At 53.1% G+C, this 26,742-nt stretch overlaps 1 protein-coding gene and 1 non-coding gene across 3 annotated transcripts; both read left to right on the top strand.

Moving 5' to 3' along the window:
- The first annotated feature begins 484 nt into the window (after nucleotides 1-484).
- Nucleotides 485-26,742, top strand: MELTF (melanotransferrin). Of its 2 annotated transcripts, XM_069579445.1 has the most exons (16): nucleotides 485-715; nucleotides 2,460-2,614; nucleotides 3,910-4,009; nucleotides 6,424-6,606; nucleotides 8,172-8,328; nucleotides 9,501-9,568; nucleotides 13,702-13,889; nucleotides 14,424-14,604; nucleotides 15,428-15,579; nucleotides 18,046-18,142; nucleotides 19,051-19,245; nucleotides 20,159-20,315; nucleotides 20,418-20,485; nucleotides 22,518-22,705; nucleotides 24,830-25,028; nucleotides 25,485-26,742. In XM_069579445.1, the coding sequence occupies exons 1-16, from the start codon at nucleotides 667-669 to the stop codon at nucleotides 25,565-25,567; spliced, it is 2,220 nt and encodes a 739-aa protein (XP_069435546.1). In that variant the 5' UTR covers nucleotides 485-666; the 3' UTR covers nucleotides 25,568-26,742. The 2 variants fall into 2 exon arrangements, with proteins under 2 accessions (XP_069435546.1, XP_069435551.1); XM_069579450.1 differs by lacking the exon at nucleotides 6,424-6,606.
- On the top strand, nucleotides 21,838-21,909 carry TRNAR-ACG (transfer RNA arginine (anticodon ACG)). Its single transcript has one exon. It is a non-coding gene; the product is annotated as a tRNA-Arg (tRNA).

The following is a 26,742-nucleotide window of genomic DNA, read 5'->3' as shown; positions in this document are numbered from 1 at the left end:
CCCCCACTGCCAGTTTCTCCCCAGCCAGGACCGCATCAACCTGAGGTCATCTCTGTAGCCCTACATTCTCTGTACAAACCTGTGTTTGAAGAGACGCTGGTGAATGAATTCTATTGCTTTTGAGCTTCCTTCCTTTCAGCTCATGCCCTACGATTCTGACCTCTTCGTCTTTCCAAACCTGAATTTTTCCCTCTTCCATGGAACAAGCTATTGGGGATATTTCTAGGACAAGAGAGGGATCTTCTGGAATGAGGGGCAGACTGTTAAAGGGAGAGGGCCCTGAAACACCCGTCAGCTGGGGGAATCAGACCCTAGACAGCAGTTACCTGACTCTCAGGAACAGCTGTGTGTGCTTGTCCAGGCCCAGAAGCAGGAGGATCAAGAGACTTGAGAGACTACTCCACCACCCACTGCGCGCCTGCAGAGGCTCCAGCAGGGGGCACCAGAGGGAAGGGCAGGGCCACCCAGGTCAGCCCAGGTGTCCAGTCGAGGGTGGGCGGGTGCAAGCTAGAGGCGTGGACGCCACCAAAGCACGCCCCGGCCGCTCTTAAGGAGCTGAAGGCCAGTGCCAGAGAGGAAGGAGGAAGAAAGCCCCGCGGCTGCTGACCCTCTGGGACCCAGAAGTAGACAAAACCCGCGCCCAGCCCGGCCCTAGCTAGCTGCGCCATGCGGGGCTCCAGCGTGGCTCTGTGGCTCTTCCTGACTCTGCGCGCTGGTGAGACCCCGCCGCCCGGCCCTGGGAGACGGAGCTGGGGCGGGGGTCCTGGGTTCTCCAGCCACAACCCCCACCCCCAGCCACAGGAGGGTCTCGCGGGCTGAAAAGTGTGTCCTGAACCTTGTTTCCCAGGAAAGAGGGGAGATTAGGAAAGGCGCGAAGGACGACAGGGGAGGGTACTAGCACTGACCCGAGCAGACCAGGATGTCTGGAGGGCTTCTTGGAGGAAGTGGCATTGAGCTGGGCATTGAAAAAGCGAAGGTAGCCAAGGAGAGGCGCCGGCAGAGGCATGGAGGCTAGAGTTCTGGAATGCGGAGAGGAGGTCCGGGGAGTGAATGTTCTTGATGCCTAGGAAGCCCAGGGAGGCCCTAGGAGCCAGAGAGGCTCTACTTTTTACGGAGGGAGGCGGGAGAAGACTCTGAGGGACTGGAGGGGAGGAGGTGAGAGATACTGCCCTGGAGACCGCTCCAGGGTACCCAGCATGGACAGAGGAGGGAGTGCAGGCAGGGTCTTCTCCTTCGGCAGGCCACTCTCAAGGGAGTCAGAATCCCTGACGCTGAGACTTGAGGTGGGACCTCCCGGGGAGCTGCCCGGCTGCCCGCAGGGATCGCGGGCGGAGGCAGGTGAAAGGATGGCTTCAAGCCACTGCTCTGACCATCAGTACAGAAAACGGGCCTGGCACTCCTGTCAGGGCCAGCAGCTGCCAGATCTACCAGGGTGCAGCTTTGGAGCGCTGGAGAGGGGAGAGCAGTTCTACATCCCTGGGGCGGAGCTGGGGGAGGCCACAAGGGGCTGAAGGGAAACTGGAGGAATCTGCAGTCTTGACCCCTGGAGTAGGGATGGGAAGCACAGACTGCCTTGGGAGAGTCCTTGCCTGGTGGAAATGGACCCAAAGCCTCAGGGCAGGTCTGGCTGGGAGGGTGATTAGTGGAGGAGGCTCCCTGCTGGGCCCCTAGACTGGGGGCTCTCTGGAACTCTGACCTGGTCAGATCCCAGGACCCAAGAGGGTCCCCGCCAGAGGAGGGGCCTAAGTGGAAGTCAACTGAGGACCCTGTATCCTGACTCTACAGAGGTTTACTTCTAGCGCAGAAGGTATTGCCCTCATCTGCTTTCTCAGACAATAAAACAGGCTCAGAGAGGTCAAATAAGTTGCCTGAAGTCACCAGCTGGAGGAAGAGGAACTTGAGGCCAACCTGCTGACTCCCTTCCCTCCCCTTGTCAGGGGCCTGGAGCTTTGCCCACAGAGGGTGGGTCTGCAGTGGATGTAACCACCAATGCTCCAAGGGCCGCACGTCTCCTCAGGGGGCTGCCACGACCATTTCCTGGTTTCATGTCCCAGTTTATGATGGGGGCCCAGGGACACTGCTGAGGGTGAGGACCCAGTCCAGCACTCTCTTGCTAGAGGACACAAAGACTCAAGAGGGGCAGGAACCAGCCAGTGCTCCTTCCATCCGCCAGGCTGTGCTCCAGGCCGGGGAGGGGTGGGGGAGGAAAGCCCAGCTGCTACACTGGGAGACCCTCCCTGGCCAATGCGAAGGGCCAGATGTCTGCCCCTGGGCAAGTGCAGGGAATGCATGGCCCACACCTGGCTTTAGAGGTTCCCGGGCTGCAACACTTCTTTGTGCCCTAGCACCCCACAGTGGGAGGGCAGGGCTGTGGTGAGGACTAGCTATTTGTGCTGAAGGGCCCCAGAGTGGGCTGGGGCTGCAGGGGCCCAGCCTCACTGTCCCCCGGCCGTCCCCAGTGCTTAGCGGGATGGAGGTGCGGTGGTGCACCATCTCAGACCCGGAGCAGCAGAAGTGCAGTGACATGAGCAAGGCCTTCCAGCAAGCAGGCATCCAGCCCTCTGTCCTGTGTGTCCAGGGCACCTCTGCCGACCACTGCGTCCAGCTCATCACGGTGAGTCCTCTCCCTTCCGTTCTGCCCAGACGAGAGGGCTGTGACTCAGGAGGGAGCACACAACAGCCTCATTCACCGGGAAATGTTCCCAAGTCCCCCTGCCAGGCTGGGCGATAGGATCACCTGAGTTTCCCTAGTAACAAGGGCCAGCCTGTTTCCTGCTGAGGAGGTGCAGGCCAGGCGCTGGGAGGCCCCGGGAGGGCCCTGCTCAGGCACTGGTGGGGAAAGGTGTCCGAGAGGCAGAGTTTCCTTACACAGAGCCCTTCTGCATGGGGGACATGACCTGTCCCACCCAGGGGAGACCGGACAACAGACCACTCAGTGGCCCACAGCAGTTTCTCCCTCCTCCCTGGAGTTTTCTAGAACAGGGCTTGTGTCTTCTGGGGCAGTCCTGGGTGGGTGAGTGGGGAGTGGGAGAGATTTCCTGAGTGGCGGGAGGTCTGCTAACTAGCGCTGACGGTTAAGAGGCAGGACTTTAGTGCAGGACAAGGTGTGGAAGGAAGCACTGGGGAAGGAACAGGGCACCGGGGTCTTGCTTCCAGTTCAACCCCGGACATGCCCCAGAGTGAATCCAGTCAGAGTCCACGTGGCCAGGGCCTGGATCCACCGTAAGGGTGGAAAGCAATTATGTTGAACCATCATTCTATCATGACCCCATTTGTGTTTTTTAAAATGAAAAGGAATAAACTGAACTAAAGAGAGCATCTGTAGGATTCAACCTGCATCTTTGAGAGAAAACCCAGGAAACAGGTTAGCGGTAGAGACAAGGGCTGGAGAAACAAGAAAGTGAGGGACACTCACTTTTCACTGATTTTCATTTTGTGCTTATTTTTAGCTATGTGTATCTTTTATAGTGCTTAGTCGCTCAGTCATGTCCGACTCTTTGCAACCCCATGCACTGCAGCCTGCCAGGCTCCTCCGTCCTTGAGTCTCTCCAGGCAAGAATACTGGAGCAGGTTGCCATGCCCTTCTCTAGGGGATCTTCCCAACCCAGGGATCAAACCCAGGTCTCCCCCATTGCAGGTGGCTTCTTTACCATCTGAGCCACCAGTGTCCAATAAAATTAAAAATAATATAATTAGAAAAATAAGGCGAGCCCTTGGTCCTGATGAGGGGAGACCCCTGGGCCCTGGCAGGGAGGGGCCTGCAAGGCTGAGCCAGGATGGGGCTCCTGGGCCAGATGGAAGGACTGTGTGCACCCCCAGGGCTACTTGAGGGCAGGCTGGTGGGCACCCCTGAGCTCCTGGCTGAGCGGCCCTGGGGCCAGGCTGCACTGACCCACGTGTTCCCAGCAGGCCCAGGAGGCTGATGCCATCACTCTGGATGGAGGAGCCATTTACCAGGCGGGGAAGGAGCACGGCCTGAAGCCTGTGGTGGGCGAGGTGTACGATCAAGGTCAGAGGGCAAGTGGGAAGGGTGGCAGGAGAGAGGAGGTTGCTCAGCGGTGTGTCATTGCTGGACTTGGCCAGACTCCGCAGCCCCTGAGCTGGTCAGTGGTCCTGTTCCCAGAGTGTCCCATCCCTGACACCCGGGGGTGCCGGAAACGCGCAAGGCTGACCTGAGTTTGTTCTTCCTCATGGGGAGCCCAGCAGCCCCCTGTCACCCATCAGCTCTTACTGAAGGGCTGCCCCACACCTGTTGTAAGGCTGGGCATGATGGCCAGGTGAAGAGGGAGTCAGTGAGGCCCAGCTGCCTGCGTCCCAGTGGCCTCTGTGAGATTCAGCAAGGAGTGGGGACGGGCCAGACAGGAAGTGGTGACCAGGAGCTGCAGAGCCCAACAGACCATGAAGGAACCCTGGTTCTGTCCTTGCCGTCATCTTCTGTGGCCCCTGATGCCCTCCACACGCCCTCCTCAGGACCATAACATCGGGACAGTGATCCCTGCCCTGTCACGTGGATTCAGTGAGCAGGTCTGTGTGCCCCTGACATGTGGGTGCAGTCAGGAATGTGGGTCCTGCACTCACACCACACCTGCCTCTGGCTCAGCCGCTGGCTGGATCCCCTCCCCAACTGTCCAGTGCCTCTAGTCTCTCCAAGCCCAGCTCAGCTGTCCCCACCAAAGAGCTCCCCTGGGCCCTCCCACCGCTGCAAAGTCCTCTTCTTCCTGTTTTTCAGAGCACTCGCTCACTCCACAAGGTCCTGTCCCCTCCGTCTGTCTTCTCTGTCCTCAGCACAGCGAGTCCCCTGAGGCGGGCCTAGTCCGCATCCTTGTATAGCCCCGGTGCCTGGTACGCAGCACAGGGTCTCACTTGGACACTTGATAACTGTCAGAGGATCCAGGACATGGTCCAGCCCTGCAAACCAGCCAGCCTTTCCACTCAATGGCCAGAAACAGCCCTGCCTCGTGGGCCCCAGACACAGCTCTTCCTCTTTTAATTAATTCAACACATTCATTGAGCACCTCTGTGCCAGTCATGAGCATAGACTAGTAAACAAGAGAGCCCATTCCTGCCCTCACAGAGCAGGAGTCACAAGGTAAATAAATGCCAAATGCTTCAGTTACAGATGTGCTGGGTGCTGTGAGCGCAGTAACGGCCACGCAGAAGAAGATAAGGGCGATGGGAGACCTGCTGACATAGAGCAGCAGGAGGGCTTGTCTGGAGTCATGAGCTCTGAGAAAGGCCCAGGAAGGAAAGAACTCGGTGCGTTCAAGGAGCTAGAAAGGACGGCCACACTGGGGAGTCAGAGGCTCACCTTCACGGCGCCCTTTAAGGAGCAGCACAGTCCCCACTCCCCTGGGCCTTCGGGACACCTGATCGGTGACATCACTCCCTCCTCTCCTGCTGGCCGGCCTGGTGTTGCACCACTTAAATTCCTGGTTGGTCGGCTCCTCCAGGCACTGGGCCCTCATCCTGGCTTCCACAGCACAGCTGTGGCTGGGGCTACTTAGATTGGCAGAGGCCAGGCTCAGGTGTGCAGGAAATTATGCCAGCTTGGTTTTCTCGAACTTAACTTCATTCTGATCATGGGCATCTCGCCACCCCGGGCAGTCGTGTGTGTGTCTGTGTGTGTGTGCTGGGATGCTCCCTGGTCATCAGACCCCGTAAAGGAATCATCCCTGTCTTGTCTGAATAGACTCTTCCAGGCAACATTTGGTCCAGGGGACTCTTTTGCAAGGCTTAGAGCCTTGCCTGCCCACATGCACCCCATTCATCCGACAGTCATCAGGTGACCAAGTGAGACCCTGTGCTGGGACGGGGGCTACACAAGGACGCAGACCAGGCCCGTCTTAGGCGACTCACTGTGGCTATTTGGGATAACTCACTTGAGTGATCTGGGACTACATTGCTAGTGTTTCTCTTCCGGTCTTTCTATCCTCCCATCCCTGGCCCAGCACTGAGAAATTACTTTTTCTAATCTGAGGGAAGCCCCTGCCCTGCTCCCTCTGCTCCTCTCAACCACCTTATTCCCAAAACAGGACACCATTCCCTCCGTTCCTTTAGGTTCTCCTAAGGGCCTATACTTTTGGAAAACAAAAGACTTACAGGCTACTTCTGCTTTTGGTCTGGCTGCAGAGCTCCCTTGATGTGTGCAAATGTAGTGCCAGCTGGCTTGGGAAGGAAAGGGGGGAAATTAATGCATGAATTACCATCTCAGGATAATAGCCTCCACCTGAGGCTGGCGGGGGTGGGGTCTTGTGACGACATGTGCATTGCACCGACTTGCTATCTCAATACTAGAACGCCACACACGTACACGTGAGCACAGCCACACGCACCCTTCTCCCTCCGCCCTCCTGGGCAGGGTCCCAGCCTCTCTTGCAGCTTCTCCCTTGCCACCCTCACTACTCTCCTCTCCCCTCCTTCTAGAGATTGGTACCTCCTATTATGCCGTAGCTGTGGTCAAGAGGGGCTCCCAGGTGACCATCAACACCCTGAAAGGCATGAAGTCCTGCCACACGGGCATCAACCGGACGGTGGGCTGGAACGTGCCCGTGGGCTACCTGGTAGAGAGCGGCCGCCTCTCAGTGATGGGCTGTGATGTGCTCAGAGGTGAGGGCTTGGCCGCCAAAGGCTTCTCCCACAAGGGCTCTGCATTTCCCCTCATAGGACACCCTCTCCCCAGGCTCACCTTCACGGTGCCCTTTAAGGAGCAGCACAGTCCCCACTCCCCTGGGCCTTCGGGACACCTGATCGGTGACATCACTCCCTCCTCTCCTGCTGGCCGGCCTGGTGTTGCACCACTTAAATTCCTGGTTGGTCGGCTCCTCCAGGCACTGGGCCCTCATCCTGGCTTCCACAGCACAGCCAAGCACAGGGCCCACAAGAGGCCCACAAAGCCCACCCCACGGGAGACGGTGAATCCCCCAGGAGTGCCTCACACCTGCGGTAGACATGGTTGCTATTTCCATAAATGTGCCATCAGCTTCACAAGGTCAGAAGCTGTATTTTTTCAGGACTCAGACGAGGCTTGTACCCAGGAAGCTCACAAGTGGCTAATCAGAGCCCCACATTGATTCACAGGTGGTGAGAATAGGGTTGTCCTGCAGACGAAATGTGTCCCTGAGAGTTGGGTGAGGGCAGGGGGTCCCGGGGGGCCTGGCCGGGAGCCCAGAGCCCTGGTTCTCATGCTTTGGGCTGCTTTTCCCAGTCAGCCACTGGCCATTGTGCTGTGTCAATCTGAGGCGGCCTCCAACACATCACAGCTACATTATTATCAGTCTTCCTTCTTGGGACTATAGCTCATCTTAGAGTTTCGGGCGTCCCCAAACCCTGTATCCCTGAGCAGGCTGCCTCCTGCTTTGTCTGCAAAGCCCAGACTTTTCTGTGGGGACACATGAGTGGAAACCTTGGCTCAGCATGGCCTGCCCTCAGAAAGATTACACAATGCACTTCACTCTTCTCCCCTGCAAAATGCAGAGGTTAAGACTTACTACAGCGCTGTGGTTTGGAGGACTGAGATCGTGCTCACAGTGCCCTTGCAGAATGCACAGGGTGTGCGCTCGATGCTGGGAGCTGCTGTCACTATGAGCTCAACTTTCATACCTCCTGGTGGGCTTCTCACAGTGGTGCGCGCACACACACACGCATACTACACACATACATGCTATCTCCGCCAGCAACATGAGGCCCACAGAGCGTCATGCATAAGAACCTGGAAGCCATGTCCTCTCAAACGGTGACCAGGGGTGGGAGGTTTACCAGCCACTTGGCACATTTATTAAATATCTACTGCCCTGCGAGGACGCAGAAAGACTGAGAAAGGAACCCAGCTTGGAAGAGCTTGGCTTAGCCGAGCACAATGCAACTGGCCCAGTGTAGTACCAGCATTTGCTCACCCTACACAGCACTAGGGTGTAACTGGGCACAGGATAAATATTTGCCAAGAGGGTGGACTTGGGGCCCGGCTGGTTGAAGAGGCCCCCAAATCCTGCAGATCCCGACCCCCTTCACCAACCAGGCCTCCTTCTAAATGGATCCAGTTCCCCAGGTCTGCTCAGACTGGAGTCTGGAGAGTCCATGCCTCCTGACTACAGCCTGAGTGGCCCGAGCCCTCCCTGGAGGATGGGGTGGGGGTCTGATGCTGTGCGATTGACCCCCTCTGTCTTCTCCCACAGCTGTCAGCGACTATTTTGGGGGCAGTTGTGTCCCGGGGGCAGGAGAGACCAGTTACTCAGAGTCCCTCTGTCGCCTCTGCCGGGGCGACTCCACTGGGGAAGGAGTGTGTGACAAGAGCCCCCTGGAGAGATACTACGACTACAGCGGGGCCTTCCGGTGAGAGGGGCTGGGGTGGGGCCACAAGCGCTGGGGAAACACACCTCGCCATTGAATGGGCCCCTAGGGGAGTGGTGATGTCAGCTGCATCTCATCAAAGCACCCTTTATATAGTTCATGTGCCTGGTTAGTTTAAAAACCTCAAACCAGAATATGCCAGACAGCATTTACTCATAAAATCAACATGTTTGGTATATTTAGAGAAGTAAGGGCTCAGAGAGAAGAAAACGGCAAAAATGGCCCTTTGCTGCTCCCAGGTCCCCATTCTGGCGTCTGAGACCAGCAGGGAGGGTGCTGGATTGGGGCAGTGAGTGTGGCAGGGACCCCCAAGGCGTGAACTCAGGGCTGGCCTCTCTCTGCTCCTATTCAGGCTGGCCCTTAAAATCAGTGCTCCATGGAGACAGGAGTCTCTTAACTGCTTGTGGGGCCCTTCCATCTGTCCACAAAGGAGGAAATATGCCCGGTGGGGGCTGGCATGGAAGCCTCCTGGTTCCCTCTCTCCACTCTGGTTACAGTGTTTCCACCTGGAACCCGAGTGTTTACACCCCAGGGTGTAACAGGGGAAGTGAAGTTTGGGGCACAGAAGAAGAAATGGTTCTTGGTCCTCTGAGTCAGAGACTCACCCACCCTGCCTCTCCTGGAGACATGCCCCAGTCCAGTCCAGGCTTGTTTGCTGACTGTAGGGACCTGGGCAGCCCCTTTGCCCAGTGGCCCTGAACTGCCTCCTTCACTGGGCAGTGACAGGTGGAGGGTCCATAAAGTCCTGGGCCCTTCCACACAGGGCTGTTGATGTGGCTTGAGAAGGTCTACCCCAATCCCCTGCCTTAGGACAGAGTCATCTTCAAAACATCCTGAGCGTTAAGCCTGAGGATCAAGCAGCTGCCCTATGAGCACCCTCTCCTTTCACGCCCCAAACTCAGCTGCACAGAATCTACATGGCTTATGAAGGATCTCTCTCTAGGGGAGCTGCTTTCTCATCCCTATAGAGGTTAGGAAGGTTCTACAATTTGCCAAAGCCACACAGCCACACAGACTAGGGAACTGGAACCCGGGCTGCATGACTGTGAAACCCATGTCCGCTGAGACCCCACCCAGCACGGCCCAGGCCAGACCTCCCGAGGCGGAGGATGGCAGCTGGACCCCAGCCTGCCTCATTGCTTCCACCTGCGCAGGTGCCTGGCAGAAGGGGCCGGGGACGTGGCCTTTGTGAAGCACAGCACTGTGCTGGAGAACACAGATGGTGAGTGGAGGGGCTGGCCCCCAGCGGCAGGTTTCAGGCCCCATAAGCCTTCCTGACGGAAAGAAAGAGCTGGGTCTTACCAGTGGAGCTTAAACTGCTCTGTGCACAAGGGGGCTGGGGAGCCGCTCTGCCCTGCTCTGATACATATCTGGCCGTGGGTTCATTTTCCTTGTGAAGATTGGGTTCTGCTTTTGAAAAAAAAAGTTTATAAACCTCTGCACTAGCTGTCACCTACTGTCCGCTTCCAGCCTTTGCTCCTTGTCCTGAAGAGCCATCCCTTTACCCCAGATGAGGACTTACCAAAGATGGGTTGGTGTTATGTGTTGATCCATTACACCACTGTCATTTAAGAATATTTAGATTTTGAAATAACTGATCTTTAGAAGAATTGCAAGAATAATTCAAAAAACTTCCATTTATTCTTTATCCAGATTCCAGCTCTGAGCATTTGCCACATGGAATTGATCATTCTTTCTGTATGTGTGTATGTGTGTGTGTTTCTGAACCATTTTAGAGTATGTTTGCTCACATCACACCCTTTAATACTTTAGTACATATCTCCTAAGAACAAGGTGTTGTGGACCTCACCACAGTGCAGTTATCAAATTCAGGAAATGTAGCATGGACATAATATCTTAGTTATAATCCAGATACCAGATTCACTAACTGTCGATTCTGTCCTTTGCCACAATTTTTTCAGGCCAGGAGCTGATCTAGGATCATGGATGATATTTAGTTGTTAGGTTGCTTTAGATTTCCTTAAGTTCAAACAGTTTCTCAATCTTTCTTTGTATTTAGTGTATTTTTGAAGAGTCAGGTCAGTTATTTTATAGAATGTGCTCTAATTTGGATTTGCCTAAGAATCTTTTATTTTTTTTAATTGAACTGTAATTATGTACAGCAAAATGCACCCTTTTTGAAGTACTGTTCTATGAGTTTTGCTAAAGTACTGTTCTATGAGTTTTGCTAAAAATACACTGTTGTATAACCGCCACCACCACAATCAAGATAGTGACTGTGGGGACTTCCCTGGTGACCCAGTGGATAAGACTGCACTCTTAATGCAGGGGGCATAGGTTCAATCCCTAGTCAGAGAACCAGATACCTCATGCCACAACTGAGAGCTGGCTCAGCCTAAATAAATAAATAAAGTAGCCTAAATAAATAAATAAAACATATGTTAAAAACGACAGTGACTGTGGCAGACCTTTTACCCCAAAGTTCCATCATACCGCTTTCTGCAGTCCCTCCCAGCCCCCTCCCTGCTGGCTGTCAATCAACCTTTGGCCTCTACAGTTTTTCCTGTTCCATCATGCCTAATCATTGTCTTCTTTTTAAAAAATTTTTATCTCTTTTTTTTATTGTTATTATTTCCCTTTAAATTAGAAGGTATGTAATGTAGTCTGACATTCATGGAGGCAAAGAGCATGAACCAGATTCAAGAAAAAAATAATCTGAAAAAAAAGACATAGGATTGTCCCCAGAGCATGACAATCCTATAATGAATCAAGCAAACAAGAATTTGGAAGGTGGAGAAAGAATTAGGGATGTTCAGTTCAGTTCAGTCACTCAGTCATGTCTGACTCTTTGCAGCCCCATGGACTGCAGCATGCCAGGCCTCGCTGTCCATCACCAACTCCCGGAGTTCACTCAAACCCATGTCCATGGAGTCAGTGTTGCCATCCAACCATCTCATCCTCTATTGTCCCCTTCTCCTCCTGCCCTCAATCTTTCCCAGCATCAGAGTCTTTTCAAATGAGTCAGCTCTTCGCATCAAGTGGCCAAAGTATTGGAGTTTCAGCTTTAGCATCAGTCCTACCAATGAACACCCAGGGCTGATCTCGTTTAGGATGGACTGGTTGGATCTCCTTGCAGTCCAAGGGACTCTCAAGAGTCTTCTCCAACACCACAGTTCAAAACATCAATTCTTCCGTGCTCAACTTTCTTTATAGTCTAACTCTCACATCCATACATGACCACTGGAAAAACCATAGCCTTGACTAGACAGACCTTTGTTGGCAAAGTAATGTCTCTGCTTTTGAATATGCTATCTAGATTGGTCATAACTTTCCTTCCATGGAGTAAGCATCTTTTAATTTCATGGCTGCAATCACCATCTGCAGTGATTTTGGAACCCAGAAAAATAAAGTCAGCCACTGTTTCCACTGTTTCCCCATCTATTTCCCATGAAGTGATGGAACCGGATGCCATGATCTTTGTTTTTTGAATGTTGAGCTTTAAGCCAACTTTTTCACTCTCCTCTTTCACTTTCATCAAGAGGCTCTTTAGTTCCTCTTCACTTTCTGCCATAAGGGTGGTGTCATCTGCATATCTGAGGTTATTGATATTTCTCCCAGCAATCTTGATTCCAGCTTGTGCTTCTTCCAGTCCAGCGTTTCTCATGATGTACTCTGCATATAAGTTAAATAAGCAGGGTGACAATATATAGCCTTGACGTACTCCTTTCCCTATTTGGAACCAGTCTATTGTTCCATGTCCAGTTCTAACTGTTGCTTCCTGACCTGCATACAGATTTCTCAAGAGGCAGGTTAGGTGGTCTGGTATTCCCATCTCTTTCAGAATTTTCCACAGTTTATTGTGATCCACACAGTCAAAGGCTTTGGCATAGTCAATAAAGCAGAAATAGATGTTTTTCTGAAACTCTCTTGCTTTTTTCCATGAACCAGCGGATGTTGGCAATTTGATCTTTGGTTCTTCTGCCTTTTCTAAAACCAGCTTGAACATCTGGAAGTTCACGGTCCACGTATTGCTGAAGCTTGGCATTAGGGATGTATTGGGTTATAATCATTTAAAATTTTGATGATAATCTAAGGAAATCTAAGAAAGTAATTATTTAAAGAGTTGTCTTTAAATCTTGCAACAAGACTGATAAGAGCAAAAGAGTGGTATTGACATAAATGTGCAAAGTAGTGAAGTAATATGGCTTTAATTGTCCCTAGTGAAGGAAGACAGGAGTGGCAGATTGAAATACCTAAATGATGCATTTGTCTCAGGGGTAGGCCAAGTGATCCCCCAGAATTCTATTACAAAGGTTTTGTAGCAGTTTAAAAATAGAGGAAAGTTGAGGAGTGGAGAGAGAATGACACTGAGTAATTGTTGAGAGTGCTATAAATTATCATGCAGTCATTAAAAATGACCTTTATGGAGTTTTCCAAACTATTACTTTCTTGGTTTTTTGGTTTGTTTTTAAATAGCTTTGGAGTGAATAGAGTGTTCATAATCACACAAATTATCTTTTTCCCTCCTATTATCTAGCAACGGTTTATCCTCATTTTAAAATTTAAAAGTCATTAAAATATTGTTATGTAGGGCCATCTGTGGTATATTTTATTGCATGAGTTACAATCCTTAAAATTAGTTTTATTAATATTCCTGTTTGGTGTTGATATTCAGTCTTTTAGTCTTATGGAAAGCTTCCAGTAATGTGAAAAAATATTTTTAAATAAGTGAAAAAAATATAGGATGTAAAATTGCTTACCATGTATGGCTTTAACCATATTTAAAATGGTTAGAGGATAGAATAGAAAAAAGAACATAGAGGAAAAATACCAAAATATTAATAGTTAGAGTGGTGGGTGAATCTTAGAGAATTTGCCCTCTTCTATCTGGGCCACGGTTCTGGAAAATTTTGTCAGGATTTGTTTCCACCATTGCCCTATGCTCGGAACTAAATTTAGTGCCAGATGGCAGTGGTGAACTCCTGATATATTTCTCTCTCATCCTCAGATTCTCTTACTTTCTTATTCTTTTTGTCTTTAATAAGCAGTTCTGTTTATATGTGTTATTTTATTATCAGATATCTCAAATCCATTTTATTAGAAATTGGCGACAAATTTAAAAAGTAAGTAAATAGACACAGTCTATAGAGACACCTGATTTTATACAATGCGGCCACCAAGCTCCTCTTCATCCTGAGTTTGGTTCTCACTTCTTGGTGTGGTTCTGGTTCTCACTTCCTGTAACGGTCGATTTTCACTGTGTGTCTGTGGTCCATGACACCCTAGGCTCTCCCCAGGCCCCCTCCCAAGGGTCCTTCCCGAGGACCTCCGGGATCCTCACCAAGCCCCACCCAGGACAGGAGTTGGCTCATGACAGGATTCCCATCTTCTCAGGGAAAACCCTGCCCTCCTGGGGCCAGGCACTGCTGTCACAGGACTTTGAGCTGCTATGCCGGGATGGCACCCGGGCTGATGTCACCGAATGGAGGCAATGCCACTTGGCTCGGGTACCAGCTCATGCCGTGGTGGTCCGAGCCGACACAGATGGAGGCCTTATCTTCCGGCTGCTCAACGAAGGCCAGGTGAGTTCAGAGCACCCCACACAGCTTCTTGGGGTGGTAGGACCTTCTCGTCTTTCCCCAGGGTGGGAGCTCAGAGCCATCCCAGGGCTGCACCAGCCAGAGCAGGGGCAGGACCCAGAGGCAGAACATACGAGCAAATAAACAAAATGACAAAACAAATAAATGTCAAAGTACACCATTAATTAAATGTGGGAAATAATGTTTTACTGATATCGCTGCATAGAAGAGCAGCAAGTTTCTGCCCACAGGCCACACCAGCTTTGGCTAGTTTTATTCATCCATGCCACCGAATTCGGCCCCACTGCCTGTGCTCAGTGCCATTGCACACCTGAGCCTTGAGCCATGTGTTCAGTCAGCTGAGTATGAAAAGGCAGAATGTACTGGGGAGCACAAGGGAAGGAGAGGGCTCATGCGGTCCCCAGAGTGGGTGCCTGGCCTGCAGGCACAGGAAAAAGGAAGCAGGAGATGAACTAGGAAGAAAAGATTCTCCCCGCAGTACATCATCAGCCCCCACCCCTGCCCCTTGATACACAGCGTCTGTTCAGCCATGAGGGTAGCAGCTTCCACATGTTCAGCTCTGAGGCCTATGGCCAGAAGAACCTGCTATTCAAAGACGCCACCTCCGAGCTGGTGCCCATCGCCACACAGACCTATGAGGCATGGCTGGGCCGCGAATACCTGCATGCCATGAAGGGTCTCCTCTGTGACCCCAACCGTAAGTCTACCTTTCTCTTCTCCTGCTGGCCCCAGCCTGACTATGGGTGTGGTCAGGCTTGCTGGAGAGGTGGCCAGAGGAGGGCACACACCCCAGGAGGTGTGTGTGCTTCTTGGCCCCAATGGGAACCTGTTTCTTCCACCTCCCTGCCTCTCATGGTTGGGGAAGAAGCATCTCTGGAGTCAAATGGCAGCACTGTACCCTGGAAACCCTACCTGCTCTGGGGGGTGGGATCCAGAACCCCAGGGTCTGTCTTGGGAAGGGTCTCTTTGCCCCTCCACCCAGTATTTGTCAAGTCCTGTCTTTCTCCCTCCACAGTGCCTCACTCCTCCCACAATGCCCCCATTTCCCCACAATGCCCTCATTTCCCCACAATGCCCCCATCCTCCCACAATGCCTCTATTTTCCCACAATGCCCCCATCCTCCCACAATGCCCCCATCCTCCCACAATGCCCCCATTCTCCCACAGTGCCTCACTCCTCCTCTTCACCATGTGGCCATGGCCCTGGTTCTGGCACTGTTTCTCATCTGGACCCTTACTGTGGTCTACATGACTTTATGCCTCTAGCCCCCACCTCCATGTATCCACCACCTACAGCCAGAGAGATGCTGTGCCTCAAGCCTTCTCACAGCCCCATGAAAGGGATTCTGTCCTCTACTTTCTGGGTAAGGAAACAGGATCAGATGGAGAAATAACTTACCTTTGTAGCTAACCATGGAAAGAAAGGGCCAGAATTTCTCTTGGGTCTGATTCTAGGCTCTTCCTACTGAGGGCCAGCCCCTGATGCAGGCTAGTGTGATCACATGCTCACACCCACACAGGACTGCCCCACTACCTGCGCTGGTGCGTGCTGTCCACCCCTGAGATCCAGAAGTGTGGAGATATGGCTGTGGCCTTCAGCCGGCAAAGGCTCAAGCCAGAGATCCAGTGTGTATCAGCCGAGTCCCCCCAGCAGTGCATGGAACGAATCCAGGTGGGAGCTGCGTCCAGAGGGCAGAGAGGGCCAGGTGGGCAGGCAGTGGCAGTGCCTGGGATGGTCCTCACTGGCCTTCCCTCTGCCTATCTGGTCTGGAGGATCCAGGGCAGCCTGAGTAGAAGAAAGTCTCCTATGACAATTCCACAGAGAAAGGGGAGGAGGAAGTTGCCACAGGAAGCAGCCACCACCCCTTGGCGAGGGGTAGGGGGAAGGCAGGGAAAAGGGGGCTGTTTCCCTTGGGGGAGCCCAGGGACTCCTCCCTGCTGAGCAGGTGGGCCAGGAGCAGAAGGACCATGGGACTGGCCCAGCTTGGCACTGATGACCCTGTGGCCTTGGGCAAGTCATTTTCCCTTTCTGAGTCTCAGTTTCCTCTTGTGCACATCGAGGGGTGGCATTGGGTCATCATTTATTAAACTGCAGTGCAATCAGAAATACATTTTACATCACAGTCTAGCACACAAAAAAAGTTTTCTTTCAGAAATAAACCTGTAAAAATATATATCCCCTATAGAGAGGTATGAAACCAAACAGTGCTTACCTTTACTAAGTACAATGTGTGCTAATAGTTTCTGTGTATTCTATCCTAGTCTTATTTTTTTAAGCTTATCATGGCCCATTAAATTGATTAAGCATTCATTAATATTCCTGCCACCTGACCCTGGTCTTGAGACCCATTCAGCTCTGTCCTGCTTTGCTTCTCTGACTATAGACTGAGGCCAGGAGTGGGAAGCAGTCCCATGGCCCTGCAGTCGGCTGAGGTCCTACTGTGGTCACAGGGATCTCCTCTGCTCCTGGACTGCTTCCTTCCTGTTTTTTAAGATCAACTAGGGTGGGGCCTGATTGAGGATTCTTTTCAAGGTGGTCCCCAAGTGCAGGCCAAGTCACATGCCCTGGAGTGTCAACCCTGCCCCAGCCAGGCAGCACATTGACTTGAAAAGAGGCAAGCAGGCAGCAATGACATGGGGCCGGGATCATGACTCTTAACAATCTCATAAGCACTCACTTCCCACATACCCGGCACTATGCTAAGCCTTCATGTGGGTGATCTCAGTTAATCCTCAGAACGACACTTGTGGGGTGGGTATGATTACTATCAGAGGTGGAGACTGAGGCTAGGGGAGGCTGAGGAAGTAACTTGCTCCAGGACACCCAGGTCAAGGGTGGGGGAGCCTCTCTCCCCAGAGGTTGCCTGGAACCTGATATGGCACTGAGGGAGGGGAGGCCAGCTGGAATCGAGGAAGGGAGATTCAGGGGTTGGGACTCTTCTGAGTCGTGGACAGGCTGTCCTGTGGAGGAGTGGCTGGTTGTAGGGGCCCCAGACCAGGCAGAGCTGCACGGAGATGTAGCTCTCTCCAGGCACAATTCCTCTCTTCATCTGAGCTCACAGAGGGCCACGGGAGGAAAGGGCTGGCATTAGGGAAGGTCCTGAGAAGCCCAGCAAAAGGCTCAGAGATCCTCCGTTCTAACTTCTAAGGCTCTCAGAGATGATGTCCTGTGTAGCTCTAATATCCATTTCCTGCCTGATCACAGTGACCCAGGCAAGCAGGGGTCAGCTGGCCCGGCCCCAGGGCTGTGGCATAGGGTCTGGGCTCCTCCTCAGCATCACGATGTGTAGGAGAAGGTCTAAATGGGAGGGAAGGGGTCCCCCAGAGATGCCCCTCTAGGCTCAGAATATCAACATCACTGCCTTTATTCTGTCGTCATAACTTCATGCCTCAGCCCTGGACCGTGGGGGGCACCTTCCTGGGGTGCTGGTGTCTCCTCTCTCCCTGGGCAACCTCCTTCCTTGGGGTATGGCTTGATTATCAGTTAATCTCTTTGCAGGGTCTGAGGAGCCACCTGTCCAGAGGCTTCAGAATGGACAAGTGGGGATGGGGCACAGGTGACCAGAGGGCTCTAGAGGCTTCTGAGGGGGGACGGACCTGGGCTACTCCTGAGGCAGGGCTCTATCCCTCCGCCCTGGAGCCTCCTCCCGTAGACCCTGAGACTGTCTTCTTTGCAGATCTGGCTTATTCACGCATTCACACGCACATTTGAGAAGCATGTAAAGCACTCCTGCTGTGCGCCAGTCCTTGGCCAGGTTCTGGGGGTGCAGTGCAATGCTTAGGTCCCTGAGGCTGGTGAGCCATGGGGAGACCCACATGGAGCGCGAGAGCAGGCGCTGTGCTAGGTTCTGCTCAAAACAGGGTCTGGCAACAGGAGACCCTCAGAAAACATGCGCTGAAAGGTTGAAAGACACCCATGAACGGGAGCGCTGACGCTGGATGGTTTCAGGCCTCTGGTCCTCAAGCATCCTTACAAGGACAGGAAGGGGCAGATGGGGCAGGATGGGGTTCCCAGGGGAAGGGAGCCTGAGGCCAGAGTTCCGGAGAGACCCAGCTTTGGCACCTCTGTCAGATCCCGACACCCAGAGCTGTCTGGGGACCCGCCTCAGCTTGACCACTCTTTCTGTCCCCTCCGCAGGCTGGGCAGATTGACGCTGTGACCCTAAAGGGCGAGGACATTTACACAGCAGGGAAGACATATGGCCTGGTTCCAGCAGCTGGGGAGCACTATGCCTGTGAGTGCAGGTGCCAGCCCACTGGCCTCAGCAGGGAGGTGGTTGATTTTTTTGTTTTGTTTTTTATAATAGCTTCTCTAAAAGAGTCTTTCTCCCAGTTGCTGTCTGTCACGGGCAAACCACTCTGGCCCCAGGCACACAGTGTACCCACCCAGTCACTGGAAGTCTGGCAGGCTTTAGCGAACTTTCTGTGAAGGGTCAGAGAGTAAACACTGCAGGCTCTGCAGGCCACGTACAGACTCTGCTGCATGTTCTTTTTTTAAACAATGCTTTAAAAATATCAAAATTATTTTTAGCTTGCATCCCAGGCTGTACAAAAACAGGCTGAGTAATTTGCCAGGGTCTGAACTAGAAAGCCTCCTCGGCCTCTTCCATCCAGAGCATGTGGCTTATGGCAGGTGGCCCTGGACCCACCTTCCTGTCCGCTCATGAACACCTTTTCAGTGGCCGGGGCCAGGTGCTCTGTCCCTAGGTCTGCTGAGCTCAGATCCATTCTACTTGGACGTGCGAACTCTCTCATCTGAGGGAAAGCGCATCTGCAACCTCAGCTATGCAGAAGGTGAGAAAAATACCACCTGAGTGTAAGGAAAGAAAAAAATTCTTCTGGAATTTCAGCAGTTGGAGCTGCTGAAAAGTGGAGCCGCACAGGCTGCTCCCCAGCAATGAGGGGACACGCAGAGGTCTCGCTGCCAGACGCGCTCTGTGAACACCCGCCTGGCTCTTGGCCTGGGCGCTCTTGAGCCAGGGCAGCCAGGTCTGACAGCAGCAGTGGGGAGTGTGTGGGGCCAGGGCCGCTGCTCTGAGGTCAAAGCAACTGGAGGGAACAGATTGCAGGCTCTGGCCTGGCTCTTGCTCAGCCGAGGCCAGTAAGCACAGATGAAGGGCCTCACTGGTGTCCCTTCCCCCAGCGGAGGACAGGAGTAACGCATACTTCGTGGTGGCCGTGGTGAAGCGGAACAGCTCCTATGCCTTCACCCTGGATGAGCTGCGGGGCAAGCGCTCCTGCCACCCGGGCTTCGGCAGCCCCGCAGGCTGGGACATCCCTGTGGGTGCCCTCGTGCAGAGGGGCTTCATCCGGCCCAGGGACTGCGACGTCCTCACAGGTACCACCCCCCGCAGACACACACACGTGTTCACTGGGGTTTACTGGGGTCGGGCCAGTTCTGAGGGTTGAGGTCCTCTCCCAGCAGGACCCCAGAGAAGGCAGCCCCAGAGAGATTTCCTCTCCTTCCTTGATGTGCCCCTTGCTCTTGGGAAGGTTAGGGAATATTCTTGGCCACACCCAGGACAATGGTGTCTGGCTCTGTGGAGGGTACCAGGGCCCCTACCCACTTACTCAGAGTGGAATGTTTCCAGGGGGGCGGGGAGCAGGCCAAGCGCATTGGTTCTAGGCCTGGCTCACACCGTCCTGGCTCACAGGCTGTCTAGTCCAGTCACTGGGCATCTGGGGGGCCTTGTTGGGAAGTGGCCAGCCATCTGTATAAGTGCTGAAGAAGACACGTTTACCCAGCACCTACCATATGCCATAGGCAGGGCCCTCCCTGGGTGTTAAATCATGCACATTCATGGTGCGAGGAAGGCAGGAGGAAGCTGGCTGCACACACACCTCTGTCCCGGCTGGCACGTTGGAGGAAAATAACACATCTTTTTTCTAACCACCCACACAAGCACATGTAAGGTGTTAGGACTGGTTGCTCCCACTCCCAGACAGCTGGGCAGTTGCTCTGACTGGAACAGAAGAGTTGATGAGGTAGTGAGTTCCCTGTCCCCGAGGGAGTTCAAGGGAAATTGGGTTCTTCTACCAGAGGTTGTTAGTGAATGTTCTCATATCTAGACAGTCTCTGCATTCCCCCAGCCCCATGATCCTCACGGGAGGGGACGTGCCGCTCTGAGCTGGATGGGCGGGAGCAAATGGGTGGCCTTGAGCCACAGCGCCAGGCAAGGGGGCCAGATCTGTGGGGAAGCAGTCGCCCTCTCTGCCATGGCCCTCAACACAGCCCTCTCCCTCTGCCCCAGCGGTGAGTGAGTTCTTCAGTGCCAGCTGTGTGCCTGTGAACAACCCCCAAAACTACCCCTCCTCACTGTGTGCCCTCTGCGTGGGGGATGAGCAAGGCCGCAACAAGTGCGTGGGCAACAGCCAGGAGAGGTACTACGGCTACAGCGGCGCCTTCAGGTACCCGGTGGGCTGGGGCCGGGCGGCAGGGGAGGGGGCCCTGAGGCCAGGGGCCAGGATGGGACCTCCTGCCAATACCTCTCTTGACTTCTTGTGTGGCAGGTGCCTGGTTGAGAATGCAGGGGACGTTGCCTTCGTCAAGCACACGACGGTCTTTGACAATACAAATGGTATGTGTCAGCCCTGGGACCTGACAGAGCCAGACTGGTAGGGCCCTTCCCCATCTCCAGCAGAATCTAGCACTGGATGTTGCTGGGATTGCAGGCCAAGTGGCAATAGGGGAAGACTGAGTCTAGAAGGCTCTGCCCCTTGGAAGCCCAGGAGCCCAAGGGCCAAACAGTAAGAGCAGGCCTCGGGCAACACGTCCAAGTGCACAGGCCACCTGACAATCTATTTCTCTGGAAGCCAAATTCCCATTCTACCAAAATGGTAGCCACTCAGCCAGTTTGGAGAAACCCCTTCCAGGGTGTTTACATGGCATCAAGGTGTGTGGGTCGGGTGGCAGGGACCGCTCGCCCCAGGGTCATCAGTTCACATTAGAATCTTGTGTTTGTTCCTGAACGCATCAGTGCCACGAGCAGGGAAGTCACTCTGCAGCGCCAAGGTGTGTGAGGCAAGGCGCGCCCCCCACCCCCACCCATTCACATCATGAGGTGGTGTTTTTCTCTGGAGTCACCTTCCTGGGCTCCACTGGGGAGAAGAGGCCAGGAACTCTGCTCCGGGGCCCCAGGCCCCCACCTGAAGTTCTACTGGGTTGCAGGCCTGTACCTGACTCCCCTGCCCCGTTCTGTTCTCCCTCCTTGGGGAAAGAGAGAGAAGTGGATTTTGCATTTTGAAGACTGGAAACTATTTCCCTTCAACATTTTTTGTTTGCGTTTTCTGTATACCCTGACTACACCCCAGGATTTGCAACCCCAAACACTGGAAGCTATGTCTTCTCCATGCTCTCCTAACACATCTCTTCCCAGAAACTTGGGGCAGAAAGGCAGAAGGCCTGAAGGGGAGGTGGAGATTGGTGAAGGGAAATCAAGACATGCAGGGAAAAAACATCAATCGGTATTTCAAAACTCAGATCCCACCATGCCTATGAGAGTCACTAAGGCTAAAAACCAGTTGCCTCAACAGAGCTGGAAGGGTTCCAGGCCCTGTTGTCATAACCCCCTCACCTGCCAACCACCCACCAACAGCACTGGGGGTCATCCCCCAGAAGGAGGGAGCGGTGAGCCCTGCCTGGGCCCAGCCTGTGCCCTCTGTGTCCTGGTCTGGGGGTTCAGAGAGGAGACAGGGCCCTTGCAAGGTTCACTTGCAGAGAGGCACCCACTTCCCAAAGCCACTCAAATTTTTTTTATCTCTACTCAAGGACCCACCTAGAGTTCCTCCTGGAGATAGAAAGGCAGTGTATACTAAGTGAATATACGAAGGCACAAAATAATGTGATTCACAAAAGTAGTGTTTGTCAGGAAGCCTTTGGACCAGCCACTTGCATCAGAATTACTGAGTTACTGACTTAAAATATCTGACTTCCCTGGTGGCTCAGACGGTAAAGTGTCTGTCTACGATGCAGGAGACCCAGGTTCAATCCCTGGGTTGGGAAGATCCCCTGGAGAAGGGAATGGCAATCCACTCCAGTACTATTGCCTGGAAAATCCCACGGACAGAGGAGCCTGGTAGGCTACAGTCCATGGGGTCGCAAAGAGTCAGACACGACTGAGCGACTTCACGTTCATGTTCACAGCTTAAAATGCAGATTCCTGAATCCCATTCTAGCCTACCTGATGAGGTTCTTTGCAAGAAGGGACATTTGAAACTGCCTCTTATAGATCAACAACACATGATGTTTTATTCCATCTGGCTTGAGAATTTCACCTGTTAGGGGAGAGTCCATCGTACCCTCAGGCCTGAGACCTATGACACCAAGATGGAGTTCTTTGCCTAAGAGTGATTAAGAGCCTGTTCCTCCACCTGTAAAATGGGAGTGATTATATAGTTCTTTGCTACATAGTACATGCTTCTTATTCCCTACAAATAACATCATAAGCCCAGCTGGGTTCTCTCATTCTGGTAATAGAGCAGAGCAGTTGAAGAGTGGAGATGGTTGGGGAGCTGGCCAAATATCACCACCTCTCCCCTGTCAAGGACTTGGGGTCCCTGAGGAGAGCAGTCTCTCTCTATCCGCTCCCCTCCTCTGCTTCATCCCTTCAGGCCACAGTTCTGAGCCCTGGGCTGCTGAGCTCATGTCGGAGGACTACGAGCTGCTGTGTCCCAATGGGGCCCGGGCCGAGGTGACCCAGTTTGCAGCCTGCAACCTGGCACAGATACCATCCCATGCTGTCATGGTCCGTCCGGACACCAATATCTTCACTGTGTATGGACTGCTGGACAAGGCCCAGGTGAGCGAGGGCAGGAGCTGCCCCACTGGGTGGTTTGCAGGGTGGGGATGGTGACAGAGGTGAGCCAAGCCCCTCAGTCACCTCAGTCTACCTGGAGCAGACTTCAGGAGAAACTGAGGAAATTCTAGGGAATTTCTCAGAAATTCTGTGAATGTCACTTAGTCAAGGCCATCCCTCCAACCACTGTCCCCTCTGTCTCCTGCATCATTAATTTTCCCTTCTCAGCCAGACCATTCCCACCAACATACAAACCTGCTATTCTTTCTACCATCCTGTAAAAACAAGTGAACCTTCTCTTGGTCTCACATCCCCTTATAACCATAACCCCACTCCCTTTTATAGCAGAATTCCTTCAAAGAGCCATCTCTAGTCTGGAGTCATCGATTCCTCCTTTCCTGGCCTCTCTTAAGGATGGAGACTATTCCAGACAGGCCCCCCAGGTGCTGAGACTGCCTTGGTCGAGGTCTCACTGGCCCATGCTGCTAAATCCTGTGGCTGTTTCTCAGTCCACGTCTCCCCGGCCTCGCAGCATCACTGGCTGCAGCTCCCTCTTCCTGAAGTTCACCGCCCTCCTGGACGCAGTTTCCCCCTTGGCGCCCCAGGCCCCAGGCCCCATGCCTGCCTGGCTCTCCCGCCACCTCCCCAGCCTCTCCTCCATCCCCTTTGCTGGTTCTTCCTCATTTCCCTGGCTGGTAACCACTGGAGTGCCCCGAGCTTCATCCTAAGCCCTCTTCTCTGTCGGCACCTATACCCTTATTGATCTCATCCAGCCCCATCATTAACTACCATCCGTATACTGATGACTGCTAAGTGTACATCCTCAACCCTGCTGCAGTCTCACCCTTTAATCTCAAACATGCATCTTTGGCAGCTGCCTATTTGACATTTCCATTTCTAACAGCCTTTTTGACCTGAACAAGTCAAAGTTGGACTCCTCTTTTTCCCTCCGTCTTCCCCACTTCAACGAATAAGCAGCCTCAGACTTCCCATTTCCTCAAGAGTCAGGTCAGACTCGTCTTCCTCTCACGCCCTACTTCCAGTCAATCAACAAATCCTATTGGCCACACTTGCAAAACACATCTGAAATTTGAACCCAGGCTGTCTGACAAGACTGCCCCAGGTTCCAAACCTTCCCCTCTACACACTCCCAACCTGATATAGACTGAAATTGACCTCATTTCCCTCTGTCCATAAGCAACACAGACTTGCAAAGCCAGCTGATCCTCCAGGCCAATTCCTAACTTTGGAAATGATGTTTAATCTCATCTTTCCTATGGAATCCTTCTGTCTCAGGAGTTCTTAACTCTGGGTCTGTGGCCTTCCCCAAGGGTCCCGAAACCCTCTGCAGTGATGTGTGGGAAGAGCCCTGTATGAATGTGCACTTTTCTGGGGAGAAGGGTGAGAGCTTTCATCAGATCCTCACGAGGATCCACGAGTCCCCTCAAAAGATCAATAGCCACGTTACTCTTTCTTTCCCCCTGACCAGTATTTGAAGGCTGAAGTGGGCATTTGTCCATGTTCTTCTGATGTCTTGTATGTATTCCTCATTTCTCAAATCCCTTCTGGGCTTTTTCTAGCCATAGCACACTCACCCTGAGAACCCTCAACAGGGAAGAGAACAGCTCCTCAAGAAAATCTTGGTGCGAGGAGGGTGGGTTAGTAAAGGATATTCAACTTACCTGGTACTTTCTTAGTACTGGTATCAGAATGAATGGCTCTCTTATGAAATCATTTTGGTTGGGGATAAAGGATACCCATGAAAAAGAGTGAGGAAGCCTGGTAGAAAAGGATGAGGAATGCTGAGCAGACTTAGCAGACCCCTCAGTAATCTCATCCACATCCTCTCTCATTTCTGAGTCTTTCTTCCTGTGAAGGCTCAGGCTTCAATATCCAAGAGCTGGTTTGGTGTGATGTTTCTGGATGGCTGTCTTACTATGCTGGCTGTGGTCATCTCTTACTCCACGTCGGCTTTGGTGACAGAGGTCAATGAGTCGATGATTTTAAAGCAGAGTCTTGGCACCTGACTTTCCTTGCTCCTTGGTACATAAAGCGATTAATGGCAAGTGATACCCAGGTGACCATTTGTGAGCCCAGATGCAAAGCTGATCTGCTGTGTGCTTCCAGGACCTCTTTGGAGATGACCACAATAAGAATGGGTTCAGAATGTTCGACTCCTCCAGCTATCATGGCCAAGACCTGCTTTTCAAGGATGCTGCTGTCCGGGTGGTACCTGTGGGAGAAAAGACAACATATCGTAGCTGGCTGGGCCCCGACTACGTGGTGGCTCTGGAAGGGATGCTGTCTCAGCAGTGCTCAGGCACAGGTAGGGCAGGCCGGCAGGCTCACACCCCACAGAAGAGTGGGCACAATCCCCGGGCATCCTCCCAAGCCTTTCTCCCCAAACCTTGAGTGAACCGAGGGCACTCTGCATCTTTGCAAATGATCAAGATGAAGTGCCCTGAGAGGGTCTGAACAGTTATAGCAGAAACACTGGCTGTAGAATCCAGACAGACCTGGATAATGAATATAAATGTTAAAAATAATCATCCAAAGAGGATTCAGGCAACTGCATAAATATACATGTAGTGTAATTTTGAAAGAAATGAATATGTAAAGAAACCAGGGGAAAGAAAAATTGTAATAGGGTAGCAAGAGGGAGCCTGGAGTGAATTTAGTACACAGAAATACGCTCCATCTAGTCCTGCGCATGAGGGGCAGTGGGCCACAAACACAGCTCCTGGCACTTCTAGGCCCTTACTGTCTGTGTTTAATCCCTCAGCGACTGCGGCCTCCAGGGTCTCCCTACTCCTGCTGCTGCTCCCGCTGGCCCTCACGGCCAGCCTCCTCCAGCCCTGCCTCTGAAGCATCTCTGGGCCAGCCTTGCCCTCCTTTGGAATGGAAAGCTATTCAGAAATCTCTCTAAATAAGGCTGTTCTCCTCAGTAAATTCGGTTAACACTGCTCAGAGAAAAAAATGTGTGATGGGAAAGGAAGCGTGAAAAACCATAGAGCTCCTCAGGGCTGCGATTCCGACACTGAAGTTTCTGTGATTGCTTCAAAGTGGAATAAAGACGAATGTTAAAACAAAGTGCCCCCAACTGGACTGAGCGGGTCCCTCCTGCTGGAACCCAGCCTCTGCCTCCCAGGCACCACCTGTCCCTCCGCTACCTGAGGCGGCGCTGGCCCGCCTCCAGTCACGCCCCACCCACAGGCTGGCGCAGCCGCTTCCCTGCAGGTCTGCAGGCTCCCGCCGCACGGATCCTCACCGGTTGCCAAGGAAACGAGCTGAACCCGAGCTTCCCACATGGCCCTCTCTGCTGGAACTCGCCCTGCTGAGCCGCCCAGGGGGGGCCTGGTGAGATGACAGGCCTGCCGGCCCCTCCCTGCCGGTTCCCACCTCCCCCTCTGAGGAGTGGACACCGCACCCAGCAACTCCCGTCAGCCCCCGCTCCGTCTGTCCCTGGACTCCCTGTTCCAGCCTCCCTCATGAGGATACTGTGTGTCTGTCCACTGAGGCAGTACCTGATGAGGCTGGAGCCAGGCCCTCCAAGGAGGCAAAGCTTCTGGGCACTCACAGCCCTTTGTCCTTGCCTTCTGCGGCTTGGCATGGCCAGGACCACCGGACCCCTAATTGTGCTGGGCTGGGGAGGCCAGGGCTGGACCCTAGGGATGAAGTCCTCAAGGGTCCTGGGGCAACGGAAATGATTCTCAGAATTTTTACTAGGTAGGGGGCTTAATGCAGGGTTGGAGGTCTAAAATCTTGCCTAAATACCTGTCTGTGGTAAGAAGGGCAGGCCTCAGAACAAGGCGTGATCTGTGTGCCCGGCCCTTTGGCGGGTCAGCTGCACCAGGCTCTGTCCTGAGGCCCAGCCCCGGCAGCAGGAATCCCCACTCCTGAGTTTCCTCCTCTTAGGCTCCATCGCAGTTTACCCCCTCCTGCCCTGCTGTGATGTCCACCGCTCTGGAGCTGCTCCTGTACCTCTGGCAGGAGTGGTTTCCTCCAAATTAAAGGGTTCAGCCTCGGGGCTTCCCAGTGAT

Source organism: Ovis canadensis, chromosome 1 (genome assembly GCF_042477335.2).
Source record: "Ovis canadensis isolate MfBH-ARS-UI-01 breed Bighorn chromosome 1, ARS-UI_OviCan_v2, whole genome shotgun sequence".
Taxonomy (NCBI): domain Eukaryota; kingdom Metazoa; phylum Chordata; class Mammalia; order Artiodactyla; family Bovidae; genus Ovis; species Ovis canadensis.
Note: the sequence above shows the minus strand (reverse complement) of the source record. Positions and strands in the feature narration are given on the sequence as shown.

Excerpts from the sequence above, each read along its gene's own strand:
- MELTF (XM_069579445.1), top strand. The coding sequence starts at position 667 with ATGCGGGGCTCCAGCGTGGCTCTGTGGCTCTTCCTGACTCTGCGCGCT. Across the intron at positions 2,615-3,909 it reads ACTGCGTCCAGCTCATCACG|GCCCAGGAGGCTGATGCCAT; the intron begins GTGAGTCCTCTC and ends TGTTCCCAGCAG. Across the intron at positions 25,029-25,484 it reads TCAGCAGTGCTCAGGCACAG|CGACTGCGGCCTCCAGGGTC; the intron begins GTAGGGCAGGCC and ends TTAATCCCTCAG.